This window comes from Bombina bombina, chromosome 1, assembly GCF_027579735.1.
Source record: "Bombina bombina isolate aBomBom1 chromosome 1, aBomBom1.pri, whole genome shotgun sequence".
Lineage (NCBI taxonomy): Eukaryota > Metazoa > Chordata > Amphibia > Anura > Bombinatoridae > Bombina > Bombina bombina.
The window spans coordinates 765,769,330-765,791,088 of NC_069499.1; the positions used below are offsets into that span (position 1 = coordinate 765,769,330).

At 37.9% G+C, this 21,759-nt stretch overlaps 1 protein-coding gene across 1 annotated transcript in view; it reads right to left on the reverse strand.

Moving 5' to 3' along the window:
* Positions 1 to 21,759, reverse strand: part of LOC128660873 (connector enhancer of kinase suppressor of ras 2-like) — a 957,001-nt gene that overhangs the window by 664,973 nt on the left and 270,269 nt on the right. Inside the window, exon 5 of the mRNA XM_053714957.1 lies at positions 4,490 to 4,531. Coding sequence (XP_053570932.1) covers positions 4,490 to 4,531 — 42 coding nt within the window. The remainder of the gene's footprint in view (positions 1 to 4,489; positions 4,532 to 21,759) is intronic.

A 21,759-nucleotide genomic window follows, 5' to 3' on the forward strand; every position in this document is an offset into this window, starting at 1 on the left:
CATGGGTTGGTGGGAGCTGTCCCATGTCTTTGGAGACAGGAATCCCCTCAAAGAAGGTATCATCTGGTACGGCCGTTTTATAGATGATCTCCTATTTATATGGGGGGGCAATAGACTTGACTTGCAGACCTTTTTGGATAGTCTGGATGATGAGGAAATGGGCATTTACTTTACCCATGAAGTACAGAGTGAAACCATCAATTTTCTTGATGTGTCATTGACAGGCAAACATGGACAGGTTATAGCATCAGAAACCTATCGCAAGCCTATCTCAGGCAACTCCCTTCTACACGCAGAGAGTTGTCATCCACAGGGGGTGTTCAAAGGGGTTGCGAAAGGACAGTTCATCCGCCTGAAAAGGAACTGCAGCGATGCAGCAGTCTATAGTAAACAGGCGGATGACCTGGAAAGAAGGCTCAAGGAAAGAGGCTACAAGAGCTCAGTTATCTCGAGGGCCAGGAATGTTGTCAAAAGCATACCCAGGGAAAGATTACTTGAAACCTCTAGGACCAGAAAAAGAGGTTCTAACTTACAAAGCATGAAAGATGACAAAATTACTTTTCTTACGGAATATTCCAAACAATATGATGACATTTGTCAAATATTAAGAAAGAATTTTGGCATGTTATCTGCAGATGATAAATTGCAGGAGGTGGTAGAGAGAGGTCTGAGAGTTTCCTATAAAAAGAACAAATCTATAGGTAACATGATAGCACCTACCAGGCTGAGAAAGCCAGGTCAGCAAATCTCCTCATGGTTGAGTTGTAAAGGTACTTTTCGTTGCCACCATCGTACTTGTGTGGCCTGCGAAAAGGTGGCAACCGGAAGACAGTTCAGCTCACTGATAACAGGCCAGGTATTTGAAATTGATTCATGTCTGAACTGTAGATCTACTTACGTGGTGTATGTAATCAGCTGTAGGATTTGTTCTCTTCAGTATGTGGGTCTCACCACCAGAGAGGCTAGGGTCCGAATTAAGGAACACCTAGCTGATATCAGGGCTGGGATACTTACCACACCACTTATACAGCATTTTTCAGGCGTACATTCTAAGGATATAACATCCTTCTCTTGGACCATCATAGAGAGAGTTCCCCCAGTTAAGGGGGGACAGGATAGGAACCGCAGGCTGGGGGAGAGAGAGGTATTCTGGATTTTTAAATTGAGGACAAGGGTCCCAGAGGGTCTCAACTCTGAATATGATTTGATTAATTTTTGGTGACCCTTTGCTCTTCCATTTTGTGAAGAGCTACCTCTCTCCTCTAGCCTGGGTTTCCTTTCCCTGTATCCTCCACCTTTATGTTAGCCCAGGATTAAACATAATGTCCATTGGTCATGTGATTATACTGATGGGGCTAATACTTATGAACGTGGTCCTGTAGTAATCACCTATGACCCTGTAGTTACACTACCTAGCCACCAATTGTTTCCCTATTCATTGGACCCTTGAGGTCAGATTACTCTTCTGAAAATATAATATATATAGTCCCAATTATTTGGACCAGTAACCCTCTGTGTACATAATGTAATAATATTTTTGTGTTTCCTCAATCTTATATGCTATTCTACCCACTGATATCATTAATAGTCATTTACCTCAGACAATATCTAACTAGTAGTTTTAGGTATCAAATACTAGTGGCCCAATTGTAGACTCAGTAGGGACTTAGCATATGGTTAGTGTATCCTATATTTTTATACTCCATTTGCATCTAGTGAGGGACTGACAGCCCTGTGAAATACGGGGAGTCAATGCAGAAGTCAGTTCACATACGTAGATTCAATTAGTGTACATGTTCATACATGTTTACTCATAATTTATATAGTGCATGTACACTTTGGTTATGTATAGTACTTCACTCATTTATCTATTTTGCTTATAATGTTGAAATAACTATTTTTATAGCATGTTTTATTTACTTTATTGTATTATCATGTTATGTTTCAGAATGTAAGAATACAGAAGTCCTATTTTGAGCTGCAGGAAAGCGAGGATCTGAGCAATTTTCAAGAAATTCAAGCAATAGCATGACTGTTATAAATTGCAACATGTAGTAGTGACATCAATATTATTAACATTTCATTTATATATATTTTGGTTGTAGCTAAAGTTGATATCTTTACCTTTGATGTTTAAGTTTATGTATCATTTGTGCATTGGGAGTTAATATCCTTACCGTGAGTTTAGTAGAAATTTCTGTGCACTATTTTTGAAACTTATTCCTATTGGTGCCTATAGTAAAAGGGTGGGTCCCTTCTAGCTAATGGGAGTGGACTGCTTCTCTTTTTAAGGAGCACACACCGTTGTTTTAATCAGGTAATGAGTAAGGCAATCTGCTGAAACGCGTATACCTGTTCACTTGCAGTCTGTAAATATAGCAGATTTTTCTCTGTTCAGTCTTAACCCCGGGGTGGTTATTTTCCCCCCCTCACACTGATTGTTTGTTTTTGTTTTTGGTTCATTATTGACGAACCGTTTTGTGTGTGTTTATTCACTCATTAGCGCCTGTTTAAATAAACATTTTTTGTTATACACTTACACCTGTGCTCCTCGTATTTTTATTTATATTTAAGGTTTGGCTTAATTCATCTGGTTAGGGTTAATTGCATTGGAATAGAGTCCCAGTTATGGCTAACTGTGGTGGTTTGGAAGAGTCAAATAAGTGGCACAGCTTTATCCAGCTTGACGACTTTATCCAGTGGGTGAGCAAGCTACAGTAAACCGATCGGTTCTATCAATCGGGTTGTGTTTTGCAGCTGAATGACTGACTATGAACAGGAAACCTAGACTGTTCTAGGAAACAAAATCTATTGAATATTGAAGGCGAGTCACTGAATACCTTTATTCATTTTGCACATTTTGTACAATACTTTAAAAAAAAAATTAAAACAGTTTAATTTCCCTTTGAGACCTAGCTTTGCTAAAGATTTTACATTACAAATCTATAGCACCATCTGTAGTGAAAGTCAGATCCCTCCCTCACAATAATCAGGTCCTTTCACCAATTAGCATAATGTGACACGCAAATGAGGGACTATAGTACTGTATTATAGTTTGGAGAAAAAAATATATAAACATATATATGATACAAATGTATGTTATTGAAAAAAATTAACATTACTTTAAGATATCCAAAATCCACAAGTTTACTATCTTTTAAAATATACATTTTTGGGTATGTTTGTCACTCAAAAAAGGATGCTTAAAGGGCCACTAAACCCAAAATCTTTCTTTCATGATTCAGAAAGAGAATACAAATTTAAACAACATTACAATTTACTTCTATTATTCATTTTGCTTCATTTTTTAGATATCCTTAGTTGAAGAAAAAGCAATGCACATGGTGAGCCAATCACACGAGGCTTCTATGTGCAGCAACCAATCAGCAGCTACTGAGCATATCTAGATATGCTTTTCAGCAAAGAATATCAAGAGAATAAAACAAATGAGATAATATAAGTAAATTAAAAAGATGTTTAAAATTGCATTCTCTTTCTGAATCATGAAAAAAAAACTGTGTTTCATGGCCCTTTAAAGTTACAGTATTATGTCATGCATATAAAAGAGCACCATCTAAATATGTTTTTTTTTTCATGAAAAAAGTGGATAAAAAAGTTTTTTAAAATTTAAATATTAACTAATAACGTTTTGCCCTTCTTAATAATCCACATGGCTGAAAATGCACTTCCTACTAATTCTCATTGGCTCATAGGTACTTCCTGATAATGCTCATTGGCTGATAGGTACTTCCTCTTAATAGATGATAGGTACTTTCTTCTCATACTCATTAAGCATCAGTATGATGTACCTATCCACTAACGAGCAGGTGTAGTAAGTGCACAACTAATAATGGTATTTTAGACTAAACATACATTAAAACAGCTTTACTTAAAGGGATACTAACCCCAATTTTTTTCTTTCATGATTCAGATAGAGCATGCAATTTTAAGCAACTTTATAATTTACTCCTATTATCAATTTTTCTTTGTTCTCATGTTATCTTGATTTGAAAAAGCAGTAATGAAAGGTTAGGAGCCGGCCCATTTTTAGTTCAGCACCTGGGTAGCGCTTGCTAATTGGTTTGCTACATTTAACCACAAATCAGCAAGTGCTACCCAGGTGCTGAACAAAAAAATGAGGTGGCTCTAAAGCTTACAGTACTGCTTTTTCAAATCAAGATAGCATGAGAACAAAGAAAAATTGATGATAGGAGTAAATTAGAAAGTTGCTTAAAATCTCATGCTCTGTCTGAATCATGAAAGAAAAAATTTGGGGTTAGTATCCCTTTAACATTTTTCAGACAAAGAAAATGTCAAAATATTTAAAATGTTTCTTTTTCATATAGATGACAAAAGATGATATTTTGAGTACAGTGTCCCTTTAATACAATGAGCCAGGTCTTTTGTTTTGTGGTAGCAAAAGTCTCCTTTGTAACTAAACCAGGTATTTTACTTTCTTTTAGGAGGAAGAAAAAAATTGTGTACTTACCACATGAAGAATTTTATTTTCGGTTTCATAAACTGTGCAATCCTACACAAAGTAAAACAAGATAATTATTAATTTATATAAAAGTCACGCACCCTTATTAACATTGTAAGTCTTATTCACATATTAAGTCAATAGCCAATAATAGTTTTATTTAAATTGTGTAAGAACTTTCTTTTGCACCTAAGAAAAGCAAACCTAACTTGTGCTTGTCAGGTTAGCGTGACTGCAGACCTTGCGTAAACACTAAATACATGCAATGCATTAAACACTACATACATACAAATAAATTGTTACACTCATACTTACAATATCTAATAAAATAATTAATGTACATATTAAAAAAGTTACAAAGGTTAAAAGGTATATGGTATATGACAAGGTATTTGAATGGAAAGAGCTATAATGGATATATACATATAAATACACATGTGTATTTATATATATATATATATATACATATGTATGTGTATACATGTGCATTTATATGTGTATATATGTATATACATACATATATACACATATAAACACATATATACATATGTGTATATACTTTCAAGCCCTTTCTACTGAAATACCTAAAAATAAGAAAAAGTAATTTTATTCAGTTTTAATATTTATTAATTTGTTTTACTTTGTATGTACTGGTAAATATTTTACATTCCAATATTCTTCACATAATGGAAAATTGTATTTTTAAATAGATATTCCTATACACAGTATATATACCTTCTTCATAATGCAACAATTACAATTAAATAATTCAGATGATTAATTAATGGCTGATTTAGACCCTCACTGTGGAGTGAGGGAAATGTAACAAAATGGGATAGTATTTTAACTATTCATACTGACGTAGTTTTTTTTCAGGTAACACACCTAAATCTATTGAAATAACCTGCAGTTGCAGACTGTGATCAGATTATTTGGCTGACTATAGCCCCAACTGTTTTCTGCATTTTAAATTTTATAGCACCACGTGTGCTAATTACCGGCTAGATTTAGAGTTTTGTCGGTAACGACCCGAAAAGCTAACGCCGGCTTTTTTCTGGCCGCACCATAAAAATAACTCTGGTATTGAGAGTCCACATAAAGGCTGCGTTAGGCTCCTAAAAAGGAGCGTAGAGCATATTTAACGCAGCTTCAACTCTCGATACCAGAGTTGCTTACGGACGCGGCCAGCCTCAAAAACGTGCTCGTGCACGATTCCCCCATAGAAAACAATGGGGCTGTTTGAGCTGAAAAAAACCTAACACCTGCAAAAAAGCCGCGTTCAGCTCCTAACGCAGCCCCATTGTTTGCTATGCGGAAACACTTCCTACGTCTGCTCCTAACACCCTAACATGTACCCCGAGTCTAAACACCCCTAGCCTTACACTTATTAACCCCTAATCTGCCGCCTCCGCTATCGCTGACACCTGCATATTATTATTAACCCCTAATCTGCCGCTCCGTAAACCGCCGCTACTTACATTATCCCTATGTACCCCTAATCTGCTGCCCTAACATCGCCGACCCCTATATTATATTTATTAACCCCTAATCTGCCCCCCACAACGTCGCCTCCACCTGCCTACACTTATTAACCCCTAATCTGCCGAGCGGACCTGAGCGCTACTATAATAAAGTTATTAACCCCTAATCCGCCTCACTAACCCTATAATAAATAGTATTAACCCCTAATCTGTCCTCCCTAACATCGCCGACACCTAACTTCAATTATTAACCCCTAATCTGCCGACTGGAGCTCACCGCTATTCTAATAAATGTATTAAACCCTAAAGCTAAGTCTAACCCTAACACTAACACCCCCCTAAGTTAAATATAATTTACATCTAACGAAATTAATTATCTTATTAAATAAATTATTCCTATTTAAAGCTAAATACTTACCTGTAAAATAAATCCTAATATAGCTACACTATAAATTATAATTATATTATAGCTATTTTAGGATTAATATTTATTTTACAGGTAACTTTGTAATTATTTTAACCAGGTACAATAGCTATTAAATAGTTAAGAACTATTTAATAGTTACCTAGTTAAAATAATAACAAAATTACCTGTAAAATAAATCCTAACCTAAGTTACAATTAAACCTAACACTACACTATCATTAAATTAATTAAATAAAATATCTACAATTACCTACAATTAAACCTAACACTACACTATCAATAAATTAATTAAATACAATATCTACAAATAACTACAATGAAATAAACTAACTAAAGTGCAAAAAATAAAAAAGAACTAAGTTACAAAAAATAAAAAAAATATTTACAAACATAAGGAAAATCTTACAACAATTTTAAACTAATTACCCCTACTCTAAGCCCCCTAATAAAATAACAAAGACCCCAAAATAAAAAATGCCCTACCCTATTCTAAATTACTAAAGTTCAAAGCTCTTTTACCTTACCAGCCCTGAACAGGGCCCTTTGCGGGGCATGCCCCAAGAAGTTCAGCTCTTTTGCCTGTAAAAAAAAACATACAATACCCCCCCCCCAACATTACAACCCACCACCCACATACCCCTAATCTAACCCAAACCCCCCTTAAATAAACCTAACACTAAGCCCCTGAAGATCATCCTACCTTGTCTTCACCTCACCGGGTATCACACCGATCCGTCCTGGCTCCGATATCTTCATCCAACCCAAGCGGGGGCTAGACATCCACTGAAGAAGTCCAGAAGAGGGTCCAAAGTCTTCATCCTATCCGGGAAGAAGAGTAGATCCGGACCGGCAACCATCATCTTCCAAGCGGCATCTTCTATCTTCATCCGATGAGGACCGGCGCTATCCTGAAGACCTCCACCGCAGACCTATCTTCATCCGGCGACGTCCAACTGAAGAATGACGGTTCCTTTAAGGGACGTCATCCAAGATGGCGTCCCTCGAATTCCGATTGGCTGATAGGATTCTATCAGCCAATCGGAATTAAGGTAGGAAAATTCTGATTGGCTGATGGAATCAGCCAATCAGAATCAAGTTCAATCCGATTGGCTGATTCAATCAGCCAATCAGATTGAGCTCGCATTCTATTGGCTGTTCCGATCAGCCAATAGAATGCGAGCTCAATCTGATTGGCTGATTGAATCAGCCAATCGGATTGAACTTGATTCTGATTGGCTGATTCCATCAGCCAATCAGAATTTTCCTACCTTAATTCCGATTGGCTGATAGAATCCTATCAGCCAATCGGAATTCGAGGGACGCCATCTTGGATGACGTCCCTTAAAGGAACCGTCATTCTTCAGTTGGATCAGCCAATAGAATGCAAGCTCAATCTGATTGGCTGATTCCATCAGCCAATCAGAATATTCCTACCTTAATTCCGATTGGCTGATAGAATCCTATCAGCCAATCGGAATTCGAGGGACGCCATCTTGGATGACGTCCCTTAAAGGAACCGTCATTCTTCAGTTGGACGTCGCCAGATGAAGATGGGTCCGCGGTGGAGGTCTTCAGGATGGAGCCGGTCCTCATCGGATGAAGATAGAAGATGCCGCTTGGAAGATGATGGTTGCCGGTCAGGATCTACTCTTCTTCCCGGATAGGATGAAGACTTTGGACCCTCTTCTGGACTTCTTCAGTGGATGTCTAGCCCCCGCTTGGGTTGGATGAAGATATCGGAGCCAGGACAGATCGGTGTGATACCCGGTGAGGTGAAGACAAGGTAGGATGATCTTCAGGGGCTTAGTGTTAGGTTTATTTAAGCGGGGTTTGGGTTAGATTAGGGGTATGTGGGTGGTGGGTTGTAATGTTGGGGGGGGGGGGTATTGTATGTTTTTTTTTACAGGCAAAAGAGCTGAACTTCTTGGGGCATGCCCCGCAAAGGGCCCTGGTAAGGTAAAAGAGCTTTGAACTTTAGTAATTTAGAATAGGGTAGGGCATTTTTTTATTTTGGGGGGCTTTGTTATTTTATTAGGGGGCTTAGAGTAGGTGTAATTAGTTTAAAATTGTTGTAATATTTTTCTTATGTTTGTAAATATTTTTTTATTTTTTGTAACTTAGTTCTTTTTTATTTTTTGTACTTTAGTTAGTTTATTTTATTGTAGTTATTTGTAGGTATTGTATTTAATTAATTTATTGATAGTGTAGTGTTAGGTTTAATTGTAGGTAATTGTAGGTATTTTATTTAATTAATTTATTGATAGTGTAGTGTTAGGTTTAATTCTAACTTAGGTTAGGATTTATTTTACAGGTACATTTGTAATTATTTTAACTATTTTAGCTATTAAATAGTTCTTAACTATTTAATAGCTATTGTACCTGGTTAAATAAATACAAAGTTACCTGTAAAATAAATATTAATCCTAAAATAGCTATAATATAATTATAATTTATGTTGTAGCTATATTAGGATTTATTTTACAGGTAAGTATTTAGCTTTAAATAGGAATAATTTATTTAATAAGAGTTAATTAATTTCGTTAGATTAAAATTATATTTAATTTAGGGGGGTGTTAGTGTTAGGGTTAGACTTAGCTTTAGGGGTTAATACATTTATTAGAATAGCGGCGAGATTCGGTCGGTAGATTAGGGGTTAATAATTGAAGTTAGGTGTCGGCGATGTTAGGGAGGGCAGGTTAGGGGTTAATAAATATAATAAAGGGGTCGGCGATGTTAGGGCAGCAGATTAGGGGTACATAGGGATAATGTAGCTGGCGGCGGCGTGCGGACGGCAGATTAGGGGTTAATAAGTGTAGGTAGCTGGCGGCGACGTTGTGGGGGGCAGATTAGGGGTTAATAAATATAATATAGGGGTCGGCGGTGTTAGGGGCAGCAGATTAGGGGTACATAAGGATAACGTAGGTGGCGATCGGCAGATTAGGGGTTAAAAAAATTTAATCGAGTTGCGGCGATGTGGGGGGACCTCGGTTTAGGGGTACATAGGTAGTTTATGGGTGTTAGTGTACTTTAGAGTACAGTAGTTAAGAGCTTTATGAACCGGCGTTAGCCCAGAAAGCTCTTAACTACTGACTTTTTTCTGCGGCTGGAGTTTTGTCGTTAGAATTCTAACGCTCACTTCAGACACGACTCTAAATACCGGAGTTAGAAAAATCCTATTGAAAAGATAGGATACGCAATTTACGTAAGGGGATCTGCGGTATGGAAAAGTTTTTTTTGAGTGACTCCAAATACCGGAGGTAGCCTAAAACCAGCGTTAGGAGCCTCTAACGCTGGTTTTCACGGCTACCGCCAAACTCCAAATCTAGGCCTACATATTTTAAAACTATGGGTTTGTTAATGCAATTTACTTTTATTTTGAAGCTAACAGGAAGTTCATGGGATAGCATTGCTTTCTCATATAGGATCTTGCTGTAAAGGAGAGAAATCAAGCAAAAGAAGAAAAAAAAGCAGTGAAATGTTTACATGTCCTTTGCTCTATCAATACAATCAAAGAGCTAAATGAGAGAAAAGGGGACTCTAAATCATAAAATCAGTATTATGTAGTACTAAATGATAACCAATATCTCCAGTACCACTTTCAGCCATTGATCTGTTGCTGTCAGGTGACCTTTTGTTAGCAACCTCAAATGTTTCCTTTAAAGTATCGTAAAAAAAAAAAAGAAGAAGGAATTCCTCCATGTCATGACTATATGTCCTATGATAAAAAAAAAAACTCTGGCACTGGGACCAGTGACAGCTTTAAAAGAATACACAGAATATGTACCACCTTTGTGCATGGGCTAAGGGGGAGAGTGGAAATGTCCCCTCCCTGTCACTGTCCCTTTCTCCCAAGCCCCATCTCAAATCATCTAGACCCACCAACAACCCAATCTAGTTCTAGTATTCCCACATAACCCATGGGTCCACGTTTGCCTGTGAAGATTACACTCATAAAACAAACACATAACTCCACCCACAGGCTTCTATGCAACATTCCTCAGCCTCCTGTTCCCCCCCACCTAAAAAAAAAATGGGCCATTATTTAAAAGTATTTGAATACTACAGCAGTTGAGTCACTTAAATACAATACAAAGTATTTAAGGCTAGAGAGAGACTACATTTTATGGCTATTGATATGCACATGCCAATTAATGGCTCAGGAGTTTTAACTATTGAACATAAGGGTATCACAAAAATCTCTTCTGTCTCCAGTCCTAAATAATGAAAAGAGAAATGGATACAATAAGAGGTCCACTCATCAATGAGATAAGTAGTAAATATAAACAAATAAAGGATTTATTGAATTGTAAACTGTCCTCACCTATACCAAAATGTATTTACATTAATGCCGCCACTAAAAATATTTTAGAAATATTTCTTAATAGTTTAGTGCTATCTGAAGGCAGAGTGCAAACTCTTAACCAATACAGACTGGAAAAATAACCAAACAGAATAGTACAGAGCGACTACAAATTTATGAGATAAAGATTTATGTTTATTATTGATAATTATAAATTAGAACCCAAAAAACATGGCTTGGGAGCCCTGGTTCCAAAATGTTTAATAACTGACATGATCTTAATAAATTATGGTCCCTGCTTCAGGAATAGAGCACATCAGACAGTTCCTGTACTAATAGCTCCTTGTCGTATTTGCCTTAAACTTTTTATTGCTCAGTTTAGAATAAAACAACAAACAGAAATATATAAAGATGATTGTCTTCTTAAAAATTATCATATACAGTATATGCCTGTTTTAAAGGCCTAGGGCATTTTGGCAATATGAAATATAAATAGAAGGACACACACACCGGCACGACGAAAGACAGACAGACAGATAGATATACAGACTATGAGGCCCTTTTATCAAGTTCCGAATGGAACTTGAGGGTCCGTGTTTCTGGCGAGTCTTCAGATTCGCCAGAAACAGCAGTTATGAAGCAGCGGTCTAAAGACCGCTGCTCCATAACCCTGTCCGCCTGCTCTGAACAGGCGGACAGGAATCGCCACAATTCAACCCGATCGAGTACGATCGGGTTGATTGACACCTCCCTGCCGGCGGCCCATTGGCCGCAAGTCTGCAGAGGACGGTGTTGCACCAGCAGCTCTTGTGAGCTGCTGGTGCAATGCTGAATACGGAGAGCGCATTGCTCTCCGCATTCAGCGATGTCTGTCGGACATGATCAAGTCCGACAGACATTTGATAATTCAGCCTCAATATATAGATATATAGACACACACACTGGCAGGACAAAATATAGACAGACAGATAGACATACAGGCAATAGATAGATAGATAGACTGACATAGATAAATAGATTGGCATAGATATATAGATAAACACACATAGATAAATAGATAGGCATAGATAAATAGATAAACAGACATAGATAAATAGATAGGCATAGATAAATAGATAGACAGACAAACAGAAACATTGACAGTTATGAATAGAAAATGAGAGACTATTTTACAAGCTGTCAATTTGTTATATACGTTTTCCAGAATCAGGATACTTCATATATGGGGGCCGAATTATCATTGTCTGGCGAACATGATACACTGTAGCATATGCTGTCGGCATTTAACATTGCACAACCAGTTCTAGTGAACTGCTTGTGCAGTGACGCACCCTGCAGATTCACAGTCAATCGGCCGCTGGCAGGGGGTGTCAATCAGCCCGATCGTATAGAATCGGGCGGATTGATGTCCGCAGCTTCAGAGGCAGTGGACCAGTTAAGGGGCAGCGGTCTTAAGACCGCTGCTTCATAACTGCTGTTTCCGGTGAGCCTGAAGGCTCGCACGGAAACAGGGGCATCAGGGGCCGTTCGGCCCTTGATAAATTGGCCCCATACTCTCAACAATAAACATGAGTTATTCATTTTTATGGTGTATTTATATGCATACACTATAATATGTGTATCTGAGTTTCAAGCTTAACACTAGACATGTGCACATCAGAAAAATTAATTTCAGTTAGTTTTGGACCGATTCAGATTTTTTCGAATTTCGTTTCAGATTGATTCGAATTTGGATACATTCAATTGTATTCGTTTCAGATTCATTCGGATTCAAATGCATTTGGATGTATTCGTTTCGGATCGATTCTTAAATTCTGAAGTTCGGTATGTGTTATGTTGATTCAGATAGTTCCAAGTTACACAAACTGAATTATTTGACTGTTCTATCTCACTAAATTGAATTGTTAAACTGGATTGTGATTAGGCATTGTCTGTGTGCATGAGACTTGCTAATTTGTGTTTACCTGGGACCTTTCTAAGCTCATATTGATGTGGCAATTGCCTTCCTTAATCAGTCATTTATAAACCGTTTCCTCTCCTGCTCTAGATACCAGTATTGCTCAGATTAGGTAATGTTGTTGGGGTCAATCCCCTTTTTAGATTAGCTTTAGAGCAACCCGTGTATTCTCTGAGCCCTGAGGGTTACGGTGTATTTGAACTATTACCCAGGGAAGTAATTCTGTTTTTGAAGTCTCACACACACAGTCCTGATCTGTTTCTTAATCTAAGTTTTAAATGTATGTCTCACATATTTATGTTATACATTTGGTACTATTTACCACCCTTTTTATTCTATCATTAGTAAAAGTTACGTTTTGATAACCAGTTCTTGACACAATCCGGTTTTCAATGCATACTGTTACTATATAGTGTTTTGTGAGTGCTGGGTACTGTCAAACTTCTCTCTCTTTTTTGTACCTGGATTGTGATTAGTCCATGGCCATTCGAATGTAACGAATACATCCAAACTAATTTGGATTTATTTGTTACAAATACATTCGGATTAGTTTCGTTTCGTTGCTAGGGTAATTCGGAAATTCGAATCGATCCGAATCTTGCTAATTTGCACATGTCTACTAAACACTACATTACCTCATACGGTTTCACCCCTAAGAGATCATTTACTCTCCCCCCCCCCCCCCGGCTCCCTACATCTCATGTGTTACTTTGCTTAGAATCACTGAGACAGCTACATGGGAACAACATTGTGATGCCTAAGCTATGCATTTTGCTCCACTTACAATACCTCTGACACTTTAGTACATTACCCTCTAAATGTCCTGAAACACTGAAAGAGATGATGGATAAATATTGAAAAATCAACCAACTACTTTAAGGAACAGAGCACAGCTTGAGTATTGAAGAAACATCATCATTAATCCCACAAATAATATGTTATATTGTCCCATATAGATGATGTGACCTTCCTAAGCATTATCTGGCCATGCTTCAGAAGACCAGTTTTTGACATATTGGTAAAGACACTGATATATGTTTTAGCCTCCAGCTCTTCTATTTAAAGCATCAGAGACTTTTTTCAATGTAAATGTTTAACCTTTTCACCTCAACTGTTACAGAAGAAAGTCTATTTATGAAACTGCATTTATTCTACTAACCAATTCTACTTTAAGATACTAAATGATTCTGGCAGAGGAAATCAAATATAAATATGTTGTATTTGTCAGCCGAACCAAGGTGACATGTCAGCCATTTCAAGGCTATGGTGTATCTATTTGTATGGAGATAAATAGATTTCAATTGTATAGTATCTAGAGCTAAAGGGAAAATGGTTATGAGCTCTATAGCAGATTTCATTGGAATTATAAGTTTTGACCTAATTGTGGGCCAGATTACAAAAGGTGTGCTATTTAGTACTTTCACTTGTTCGCAATACCAGTGAAAGTAAACTTTTAATGCGTGGGTTAAATTGTTTGTACGTAAGCAAGACCCGGGCTGACTTCAGATATTGCAACCACGTTAACTTCTTCACCCCATAGACTTCAATGGATCATGCTTTAAAAAACCCTAACAATTTCATGCATGCTAACACAACACTGCGTTAGACCTACAGCGTTAAACCCAAAGGTAGTTATGGCACACACAAACTAGCCGTGTCTTGCTGTGAAAAACTGAGATAAAGGTGGCCTGCAGGTGCTTAGAAACAGAAAGAAAATTAGAGGTTTAAAGGTTTTAAAGTTTAATATAACAATCTTGGTTTTGGAGTAGACTGTTCCTTTTAATGGACCACTAAATACAGTAGAATTGAACAATTGATAAATACAGAATAAAAAAAAACAAAGCAGTGGCAGTTACTTTGAATTTCAAATGAGCAGTAGAATATTTTCTGGAAAATTTCTAATTTAATCCAATTTTCCCTTTGCCTGAATCATGTGACAGCCATCCACCATTCACAAAATGTATATATGTATACACTGCACATTTTTACACATGCTCAGTAGGAGATGGAGCATCATAAAGTGTGCATATAAAAAGACTGCACACATTTTGATAATGGAAGTATATTGGAAAGTCTTTTTAAACTGAATGCTTTATTTGAATCATGAAACTTTCATTTTGATTTTAGTGGCCCTTTAACTTTCTACAATTTATACCTCCTATATATTATTGCACCAATGTTGCATGATTCCTACAAAGTAAATGTAAATTCAAATACAAGAATGACATGCTCTAATTCACTAGACTATTGGACTATGATTCCAATCTTTCTGATAACAGCTCTTGATAACTCGGTTTCGGCCAGTATGAAGCGTGTTCTTCATTAGAACCCAAAATGGATTTGCTTACTAAAAAGCCCACTGCTGCAACCAACCAAAACTGACTGTGTGAAATCACGTTTATGAAGACACCGGTAATGACAGTGACAATCACCATAATGTGAGTGTGAATTAGAAACAAACATTTACAGAAAGTAATTGCTATACACCATTTTATGTTGAAATATTTTTATTCAAAAAAATTTTTTTACAGATACAATAAATCAATGATCAAACATTCCAATGGTCAAAGGTCATTCTAATAATAAAGATATTACTCCAGAAATACACATTATGTCCCGCTAATTCAAGGTTGTAACAGAACATTCGAAAAAATCAATATAGATACCACAAACAACATTTCGTCTGGCCTAGTCCGTGTCCGCCCCCCCCCCTTCTCCTAGAAGCCTCATGATAATGTATAAAAGGTTCCCACTGTAGTAGGAATGCTTTTTTATCGTTTAGAAATTCTGCTGAGGCACATGTTTTATCAAAATGGTATATCAACTTTTTTTTTATCAGTTCAAAGCTCGGAGGGAGTCCCTTCCAAAATTGGGCTATGCCTAACCTAACTATTGTGCATATCCATCCTCCCAATTTGTTATTGTGTCTAGAGAGCCCTGGTATCGGGAAGTGGAGTAAAGCTTGTTCCATAGTTAGCTTTATTGTTTTTTCAAAGATCTCACTCATGAGAGCTGAAGTTTGATCCCATATCTCTTTAACATATCTACATTCCCACCACATATGTGGGTATGTCCCAAGCTTCCCGCATCCTCTATAACAAAACTTGGTTGATGGATCGCATCCTCCTCCTGATCTAGTCGGGAATAAGTACCATCTAAAGGCTACTTTAATGAAGTTTTCTTTAAGGGTTGCGTTTTGTGTAAAAGATAATCCACGACTGAGTGTTTCTCTCCAAGTCTCAACTGACCAGGTTCTCCCTGTATCATTTTCCCATTTTATCATTAAGGGGGGTTTGCTGTTTGGGGGGGGGTTGTTAAATAAAGTGTATAAAGTTGAAATTCCACTTCTAATGTGATAATCAGCCAGGCAGAGCCTTTCTAGTGTGGTGGTTACAGGGGCTCTTTCATTCCCCATTATTTGATATACTCTGGATTTTAGTTGGAGATAATGGTACCAGATATTTCTATCTCCTATGTCTAGGTCTTGATATTGTGTATAAGATATCATTCTACCCTCTTTAAATACATCTGCAATCCTATAGAGTCCTTTATTGTGCCATTTCTGTTGTACAGTGCGGTCAACTGAGGAGGTTTGGGTTATTAGTGGTGTGATTGCTGATTTGTTATTTAGCAATGGGAATTTAGCATTCAATATCTTCCATATGTGTAGGGTGTGTTGAATTGCAATGAATTCATTTTTCTTGTGAGTGGTAGGGGTGTCAGGGGTCCATAATAGGTGCGAGAGTGGTGCAATGTTCATAACAGCAGATTCGATATTTAACCATTGTGAGTTGTTTTTAGTTTTGAACCAGTGTAAAGTTTGAGCTATCCGGGCCGAATAGTAGTATGGGATTAGGTTCGGGAGACCCACTCCTCCTATCTTTTTGGGGGAGCACATAAGTATTTTATTGATTCTGGCTCGTTTTCCCTGCCACACAAATCGTAAGATGTCTTTTTGAAGCTTATGTAGGTCTGAGAGAGGGAGGGTGATGGGTAGGGAGCGAAATAAGTATAATAATTTAGGTAAGGGAGACATCTTGACCGAGATAATTCTACCGTAAAGGGAAATTTTGAGTTTCATCCATTTGGCTATAAGAGCCCTGATTGTCTTGAACATGGGGAGATAATTTATATGAAAGAGGGAGTGAATATTGCCAGAGAGATGAATTCCCAGATATTTAATGGATTTTTTAGGCCATCCAAATGAGAATTTTAGCTCTATTAATTTTTTGGTATGGGCGGGGATTCCAACACCCAGAGCTTCGCATTTTTCCCCATTGATTTTATATCCCGATAGGGTCCCAAATTGTTGAATTATTTTATATACTAATGGGAGGGATAATAGTGGTTTTGTTAATGTCAATATCACGTCATCCGCGAATAGAGATATCTTGTGTTCTAAGTGTCCCACCTCAATTCCTGATATGTCCCTGCTATCTCTGATTTTGATGGCCAATGGTTCAATGCTCAAAGCGAATAGGAGCGGGGATAATGGGCATCCTTGTCTGGTTCCGTTATTAATGTGTATTGGTGAAGATTGATAGCCTGATAATTTAACAAATGCTGTCGGGGAGGAGTATAATGATTTGATAGCCTTTTGAAACTCCCCCTTAATGCCTACCTTTTCGAGTACTGCGAACATAAAACCCCAATCAACTCTATCGAATGCCTTCTCTGCATCCCGTCTCACAGTGGCCACATTAATAAGGTCTATAATTTTTCTTGTGTTATCTGGGGCTTCCCTTTGAGAAATAAAGCCTACTTGATCTGGGTGGATTAATTTAATAAGGAGTGGGTTTAGACGATTTGCTAATATTTTGGTGAATAGCTTGATGTCCTGATTAATCAGGGAAATGGGCCTATAATTTTGGCAATGACATTTATTCTTTCCTGGTTTTGGGATCACTGAAATTCTGGCCATCAACATTTCTTTTGGTATTTCCTTGCCCTGCATCATAGCGTTGAAAACTTTGACCAACTGTGGAACTAATAATGGTTGTAGGGTTTTGTAGAAGATGCCAGGGTATCCGTCAGGGCCCGGGGCTTTAGATCCTTTTAGATTTTTAATACTAAGTTTTATTTCTTCTTGTGTTATGGGGCGATTTAAGTAGTCTAATTCCTCTTCTGTTAGTGATGTTCTATTTTTGCCTTTATGTGGATTAGGGATGTTATACAATTTAGTATAGTAGTCTGCAAATAAATTGGCGATATCTTGTGGGTCATTAGTGGTCTTGTTATCTGGGGATTGTATTTGTGGGACAGTTGTGGTCCTAACAATTTCCTTCAGTTTGTTTGCTAACATCCGGTCAGGTTTGTTCCCGTAAATATAGTATTGTGTGTCAACAACTTTTATTGATCTGACAGCCTCCGAATTTAAGAGTGAATCTAGTTCTGTGTTTTTGGCTTTAAGCTCGGTTATTAGCGTACGTGAAGGATTGTGTCCAAGTTGTGACCTAAGTCTATTCGTCTCTGCTTTTAAACTTAGCAGTTTGGCCTCCCTTTGCTTATTTTGTTTGCTAGATTCGGAAATGAGTAGACCCCGTGTGAAGGCTTTCAGTGCCCCCCATTCTAGGGCTGGATTGTCGGTGGAGTTATTGTTAATTTCGATAAATTCAGCAATTTGTTGTTTAATCGTGTCTAAAGTTGGGCCTTCTCTAAGTAATGATGCATTAAGTGACCAGGATTTCACTCTTTGTGGGTTAATTAGTCCCGCCAATGTAGTTTCCACTATAGAGTGGTCTGACCAGGAGCAGTTAGTAATGGTTGTATTGACTATTAGGGGGACTAGGATTTGGCTTACAAATATGTAATCTATTCTAGATTGTGATGCGTGCATGGGGGAATAATATGTGTAGTCGTGTACCCCTTGATTCATAACGCGCCAGCTATCTGTCAGGTTGTGATCTAGGGTGAAGTCAAGTAATATCCTACTAGATTTTATGGTTATGTTAGTGGTTGTGGATGCTTGTGTAGATCTGTCAATTTTATCGTTCATGGTAAGATTAAAGTCACCCCCTATTATAGTTTTATATTTTTTCCACAACGTTAAGTGTTTGCTGAGCTTAGAGATAAAGTTGGATTGCAGCTCGTTAGGAGCATATACATTCACCAACAGAATTGGGGTATTATGGATTGAGCCTTGTATTATGATATATCTGCCTTCTTTATCTCTTATTACAGATTCCTCATGAAAATTTAGGGATGAGTGGATGAGCACTGAAACTCCGCATTTCTTTTTCGGGCCTATGGCGTGAAATTGTGTGGGGTATACCTTATCCCAATATTTGGGAGTGAACATAGGTGTAAAGTGTGTTTCCTGTAGCATCACAATCTTGGCATTCAGGGCTTTATATTCTAAGATTGCCTTTTTTCTTTTGATGTCTGAGTTTAAACCCCTAACATTGTGCGAAATAATTTTTATAGACATGGTAATTGTTTAGAGGGAGCTGCCTTATTGCGGTACCTTAATATCCCTAGAAGTAGAATCAGGACTTCTATCCTCTGAGGGGGGGGGCCCCCGGACCAGGCCAAACTTGATTCTCATAGCTGAAAAGCATAATAAACCTTCATGGAAGTTAAGAAGCAAATATAGTGTTACAGATATCTTATCAACAGTTAGTGTCTTTGGAGTGGCAGGTGTATAAACCATCTCATAGGTAGCATGGAGTAACCAAAAGAAAGATGACCAATGATATAACAATAATATATTAGAAATCAACATTGGAAATAATAGAATATATGTGAATTGAAAAAACGATAACATTTAAGCAGCATCAGAACCTGAACCTGAATTTAGCTCAATTTGAGTATGGGGTTATGGAGATCGGAGGGGGGTTAAGGAGGGGTATTGGGGTGGATGAGGGAGGGTGGGGATGGGGAGGGGAGATCCTGAGATTGTATTGAACTGGAATGAACATCAGTAACCCCTCTTAACGGGGGATACGGGAAGTACAACTTAAGTAACCCTTTATGAGGCTAGGTGTATCTCAATCTGTCTACCAGGCTAGAAACTTTAAGGTGCTAAAGGTTGGCTAGGGTTGATAGGTAGTTAGTGCCTAGACGGTATCTCTCAGGGGTAAGGGTTATATAAAGAGTATGTCACCTGGGTACTTGAATTTAAATGTAACTACATAGAAAAAAGAGGGCACACAAAAATATTAAACTTCAACAAAGGAAAGAAAAAAGAAAGACAGCATATCAATCTGCATTGGGCATAGCCCATCTCAGTGAAACAGTCACAGCTGAAAGTGAGTTAGTCTTATAGTGCTCAATGTATATTGATCTACTTAGCTCTCATGACAAAGTATTCTCAGTCTCATCAGATTCTGCCTCCCCAGATTCTTGTCTGGGATCAATTCTTTGTTTCTTTGCTTTGCCATTTCTTCCCACTGGAATCCATTCCTTCTGGAATGATTTTCTTGGTGGTGATGACCCAGTAGGTGTAGATGGTATATCAGCTTGGATTTGAAGACGGTAAAGCAGAGCCTTCCCTTCTTCCAGGGTATTGCAGCTGTAGCTTCCATTCTGATATGAAAAAACCAATCTGAAAGGAAAATTCCACCTATATTTTATGTGTTCCTTCGCTAGGGCTGCAGTGATTGGCTTCATATCTCTTCTTTTTCGGAGTGTGATTGGGGCTAGATCTGTGAATATTTGTATGTTGTGCCCTTCAAACTCTATGCATTTTTTATCCCTGGATGCTTTTAATATCCTTTCTTTGGCATGATAATAATGCATTTTTAGAATTATGTCTCTGTTTGTGTTTTGTTGCGGTCTTGTGAGGGCCCTGTGGACCCTGTCCATTAGGAGAGAAGTTGGATCAATATCCGGGACTAGTTGCGTGAACAACTCGGTGATGGTTTCTTCTAGATTTTTGTAAGTCTCTGGGAGGTTCCGGATTCTCAAATTAGACCTCCTTGATCTATTTTCTAGATCTTCTATTTGATCTTCAAGCCTGCTGATGTATGCTGAATTATCTTGGATGGAGTCCAAGATAATTACATTATCTAACTTCTCCTCCAATTCTGCCGTTCTCTCCCCTATTTCCCTAAGATCTTGTTTTATTTCAGATAGGGCCGTCTTGAATTCTTCTTGAAATAGAGACTTGATCTGTTGTAGAAGCTCTTTGTTAGGTTCTTCTGTTCTGGCTTCTTCAGATACTCCAGGGCTCTGTGCCTGCGGGCTGGTTGCAGAATTAGGAATGCTTTTATCCAGACTTTTGTGTTTAGATTGTGATCTTGAAAGGCACTCCTTCACTGTTTGTGATTTATTTTTCATCTTAGAGCTGTTAGGAAGTGGGAAGAGAAATCTTGTATGCAGGCTTCCTTGTGAAGCAGCTTCTTTATGTGATATTTAAGCCAATTTATTCTCAGGATCTCTGTGTGCTAGTCAGGGATTTTTATTCATAACTTGTAGTACCCCATACTTTGTAGATATTTATGTTCAAAGTTCAGGCATCTTAGCTATCTCATGTCTCACCGATTTCACATGAAGCTTATAGAAGGAGGGATATGATGCTAGGGTAATGTCTCTCTTGTCCAATGACTTGTAGGCTCCTGTTAATCCTCTACAATTATTCCCAGGCAGACCATATTATTTACAGCAACCTAGGTAGAGGATTTGGTCTTATTGGAGTCTTGTAAGGAGACTATTTAGGAGAGTTTGGATTAATACTCACATTGGTATGAGTTATTAAAGGGTGCTATGCTTTCTATGTGCCAGCGGTTGTCACGCTTCTGTATTCACCAGGGGTAGTTTGTAAGATGAGCAATAGGTGTCCTTGGGAAAGTCCCCTATTGTCGGCAATGGCTGAAGCGTATTGTTTGTATCTTTAAAGTGACAGAGCCCAATTCTGTGTTTATGGGTGGTCAGCTATATGGTGCAGGCAGACCCGTGCTGTGAGTCTGTGTGCCCGGTATCTATTGCAATAGGTGTAGTCTGTAATGGAATAGTCGGAGGGTCTGGTGATTATGCTTACCCCTTCCAGTGTTCCGGATGCTGTTGTCAGCCTCTTGAATTAGGCCCCTCAGTTGGGCCCACTTTGGCGTGTCTGTAGATTGTGCATGGATAAGATGGCGGATTTTCGCGCCACAGTCTCCCACGATCTCTTACTTGT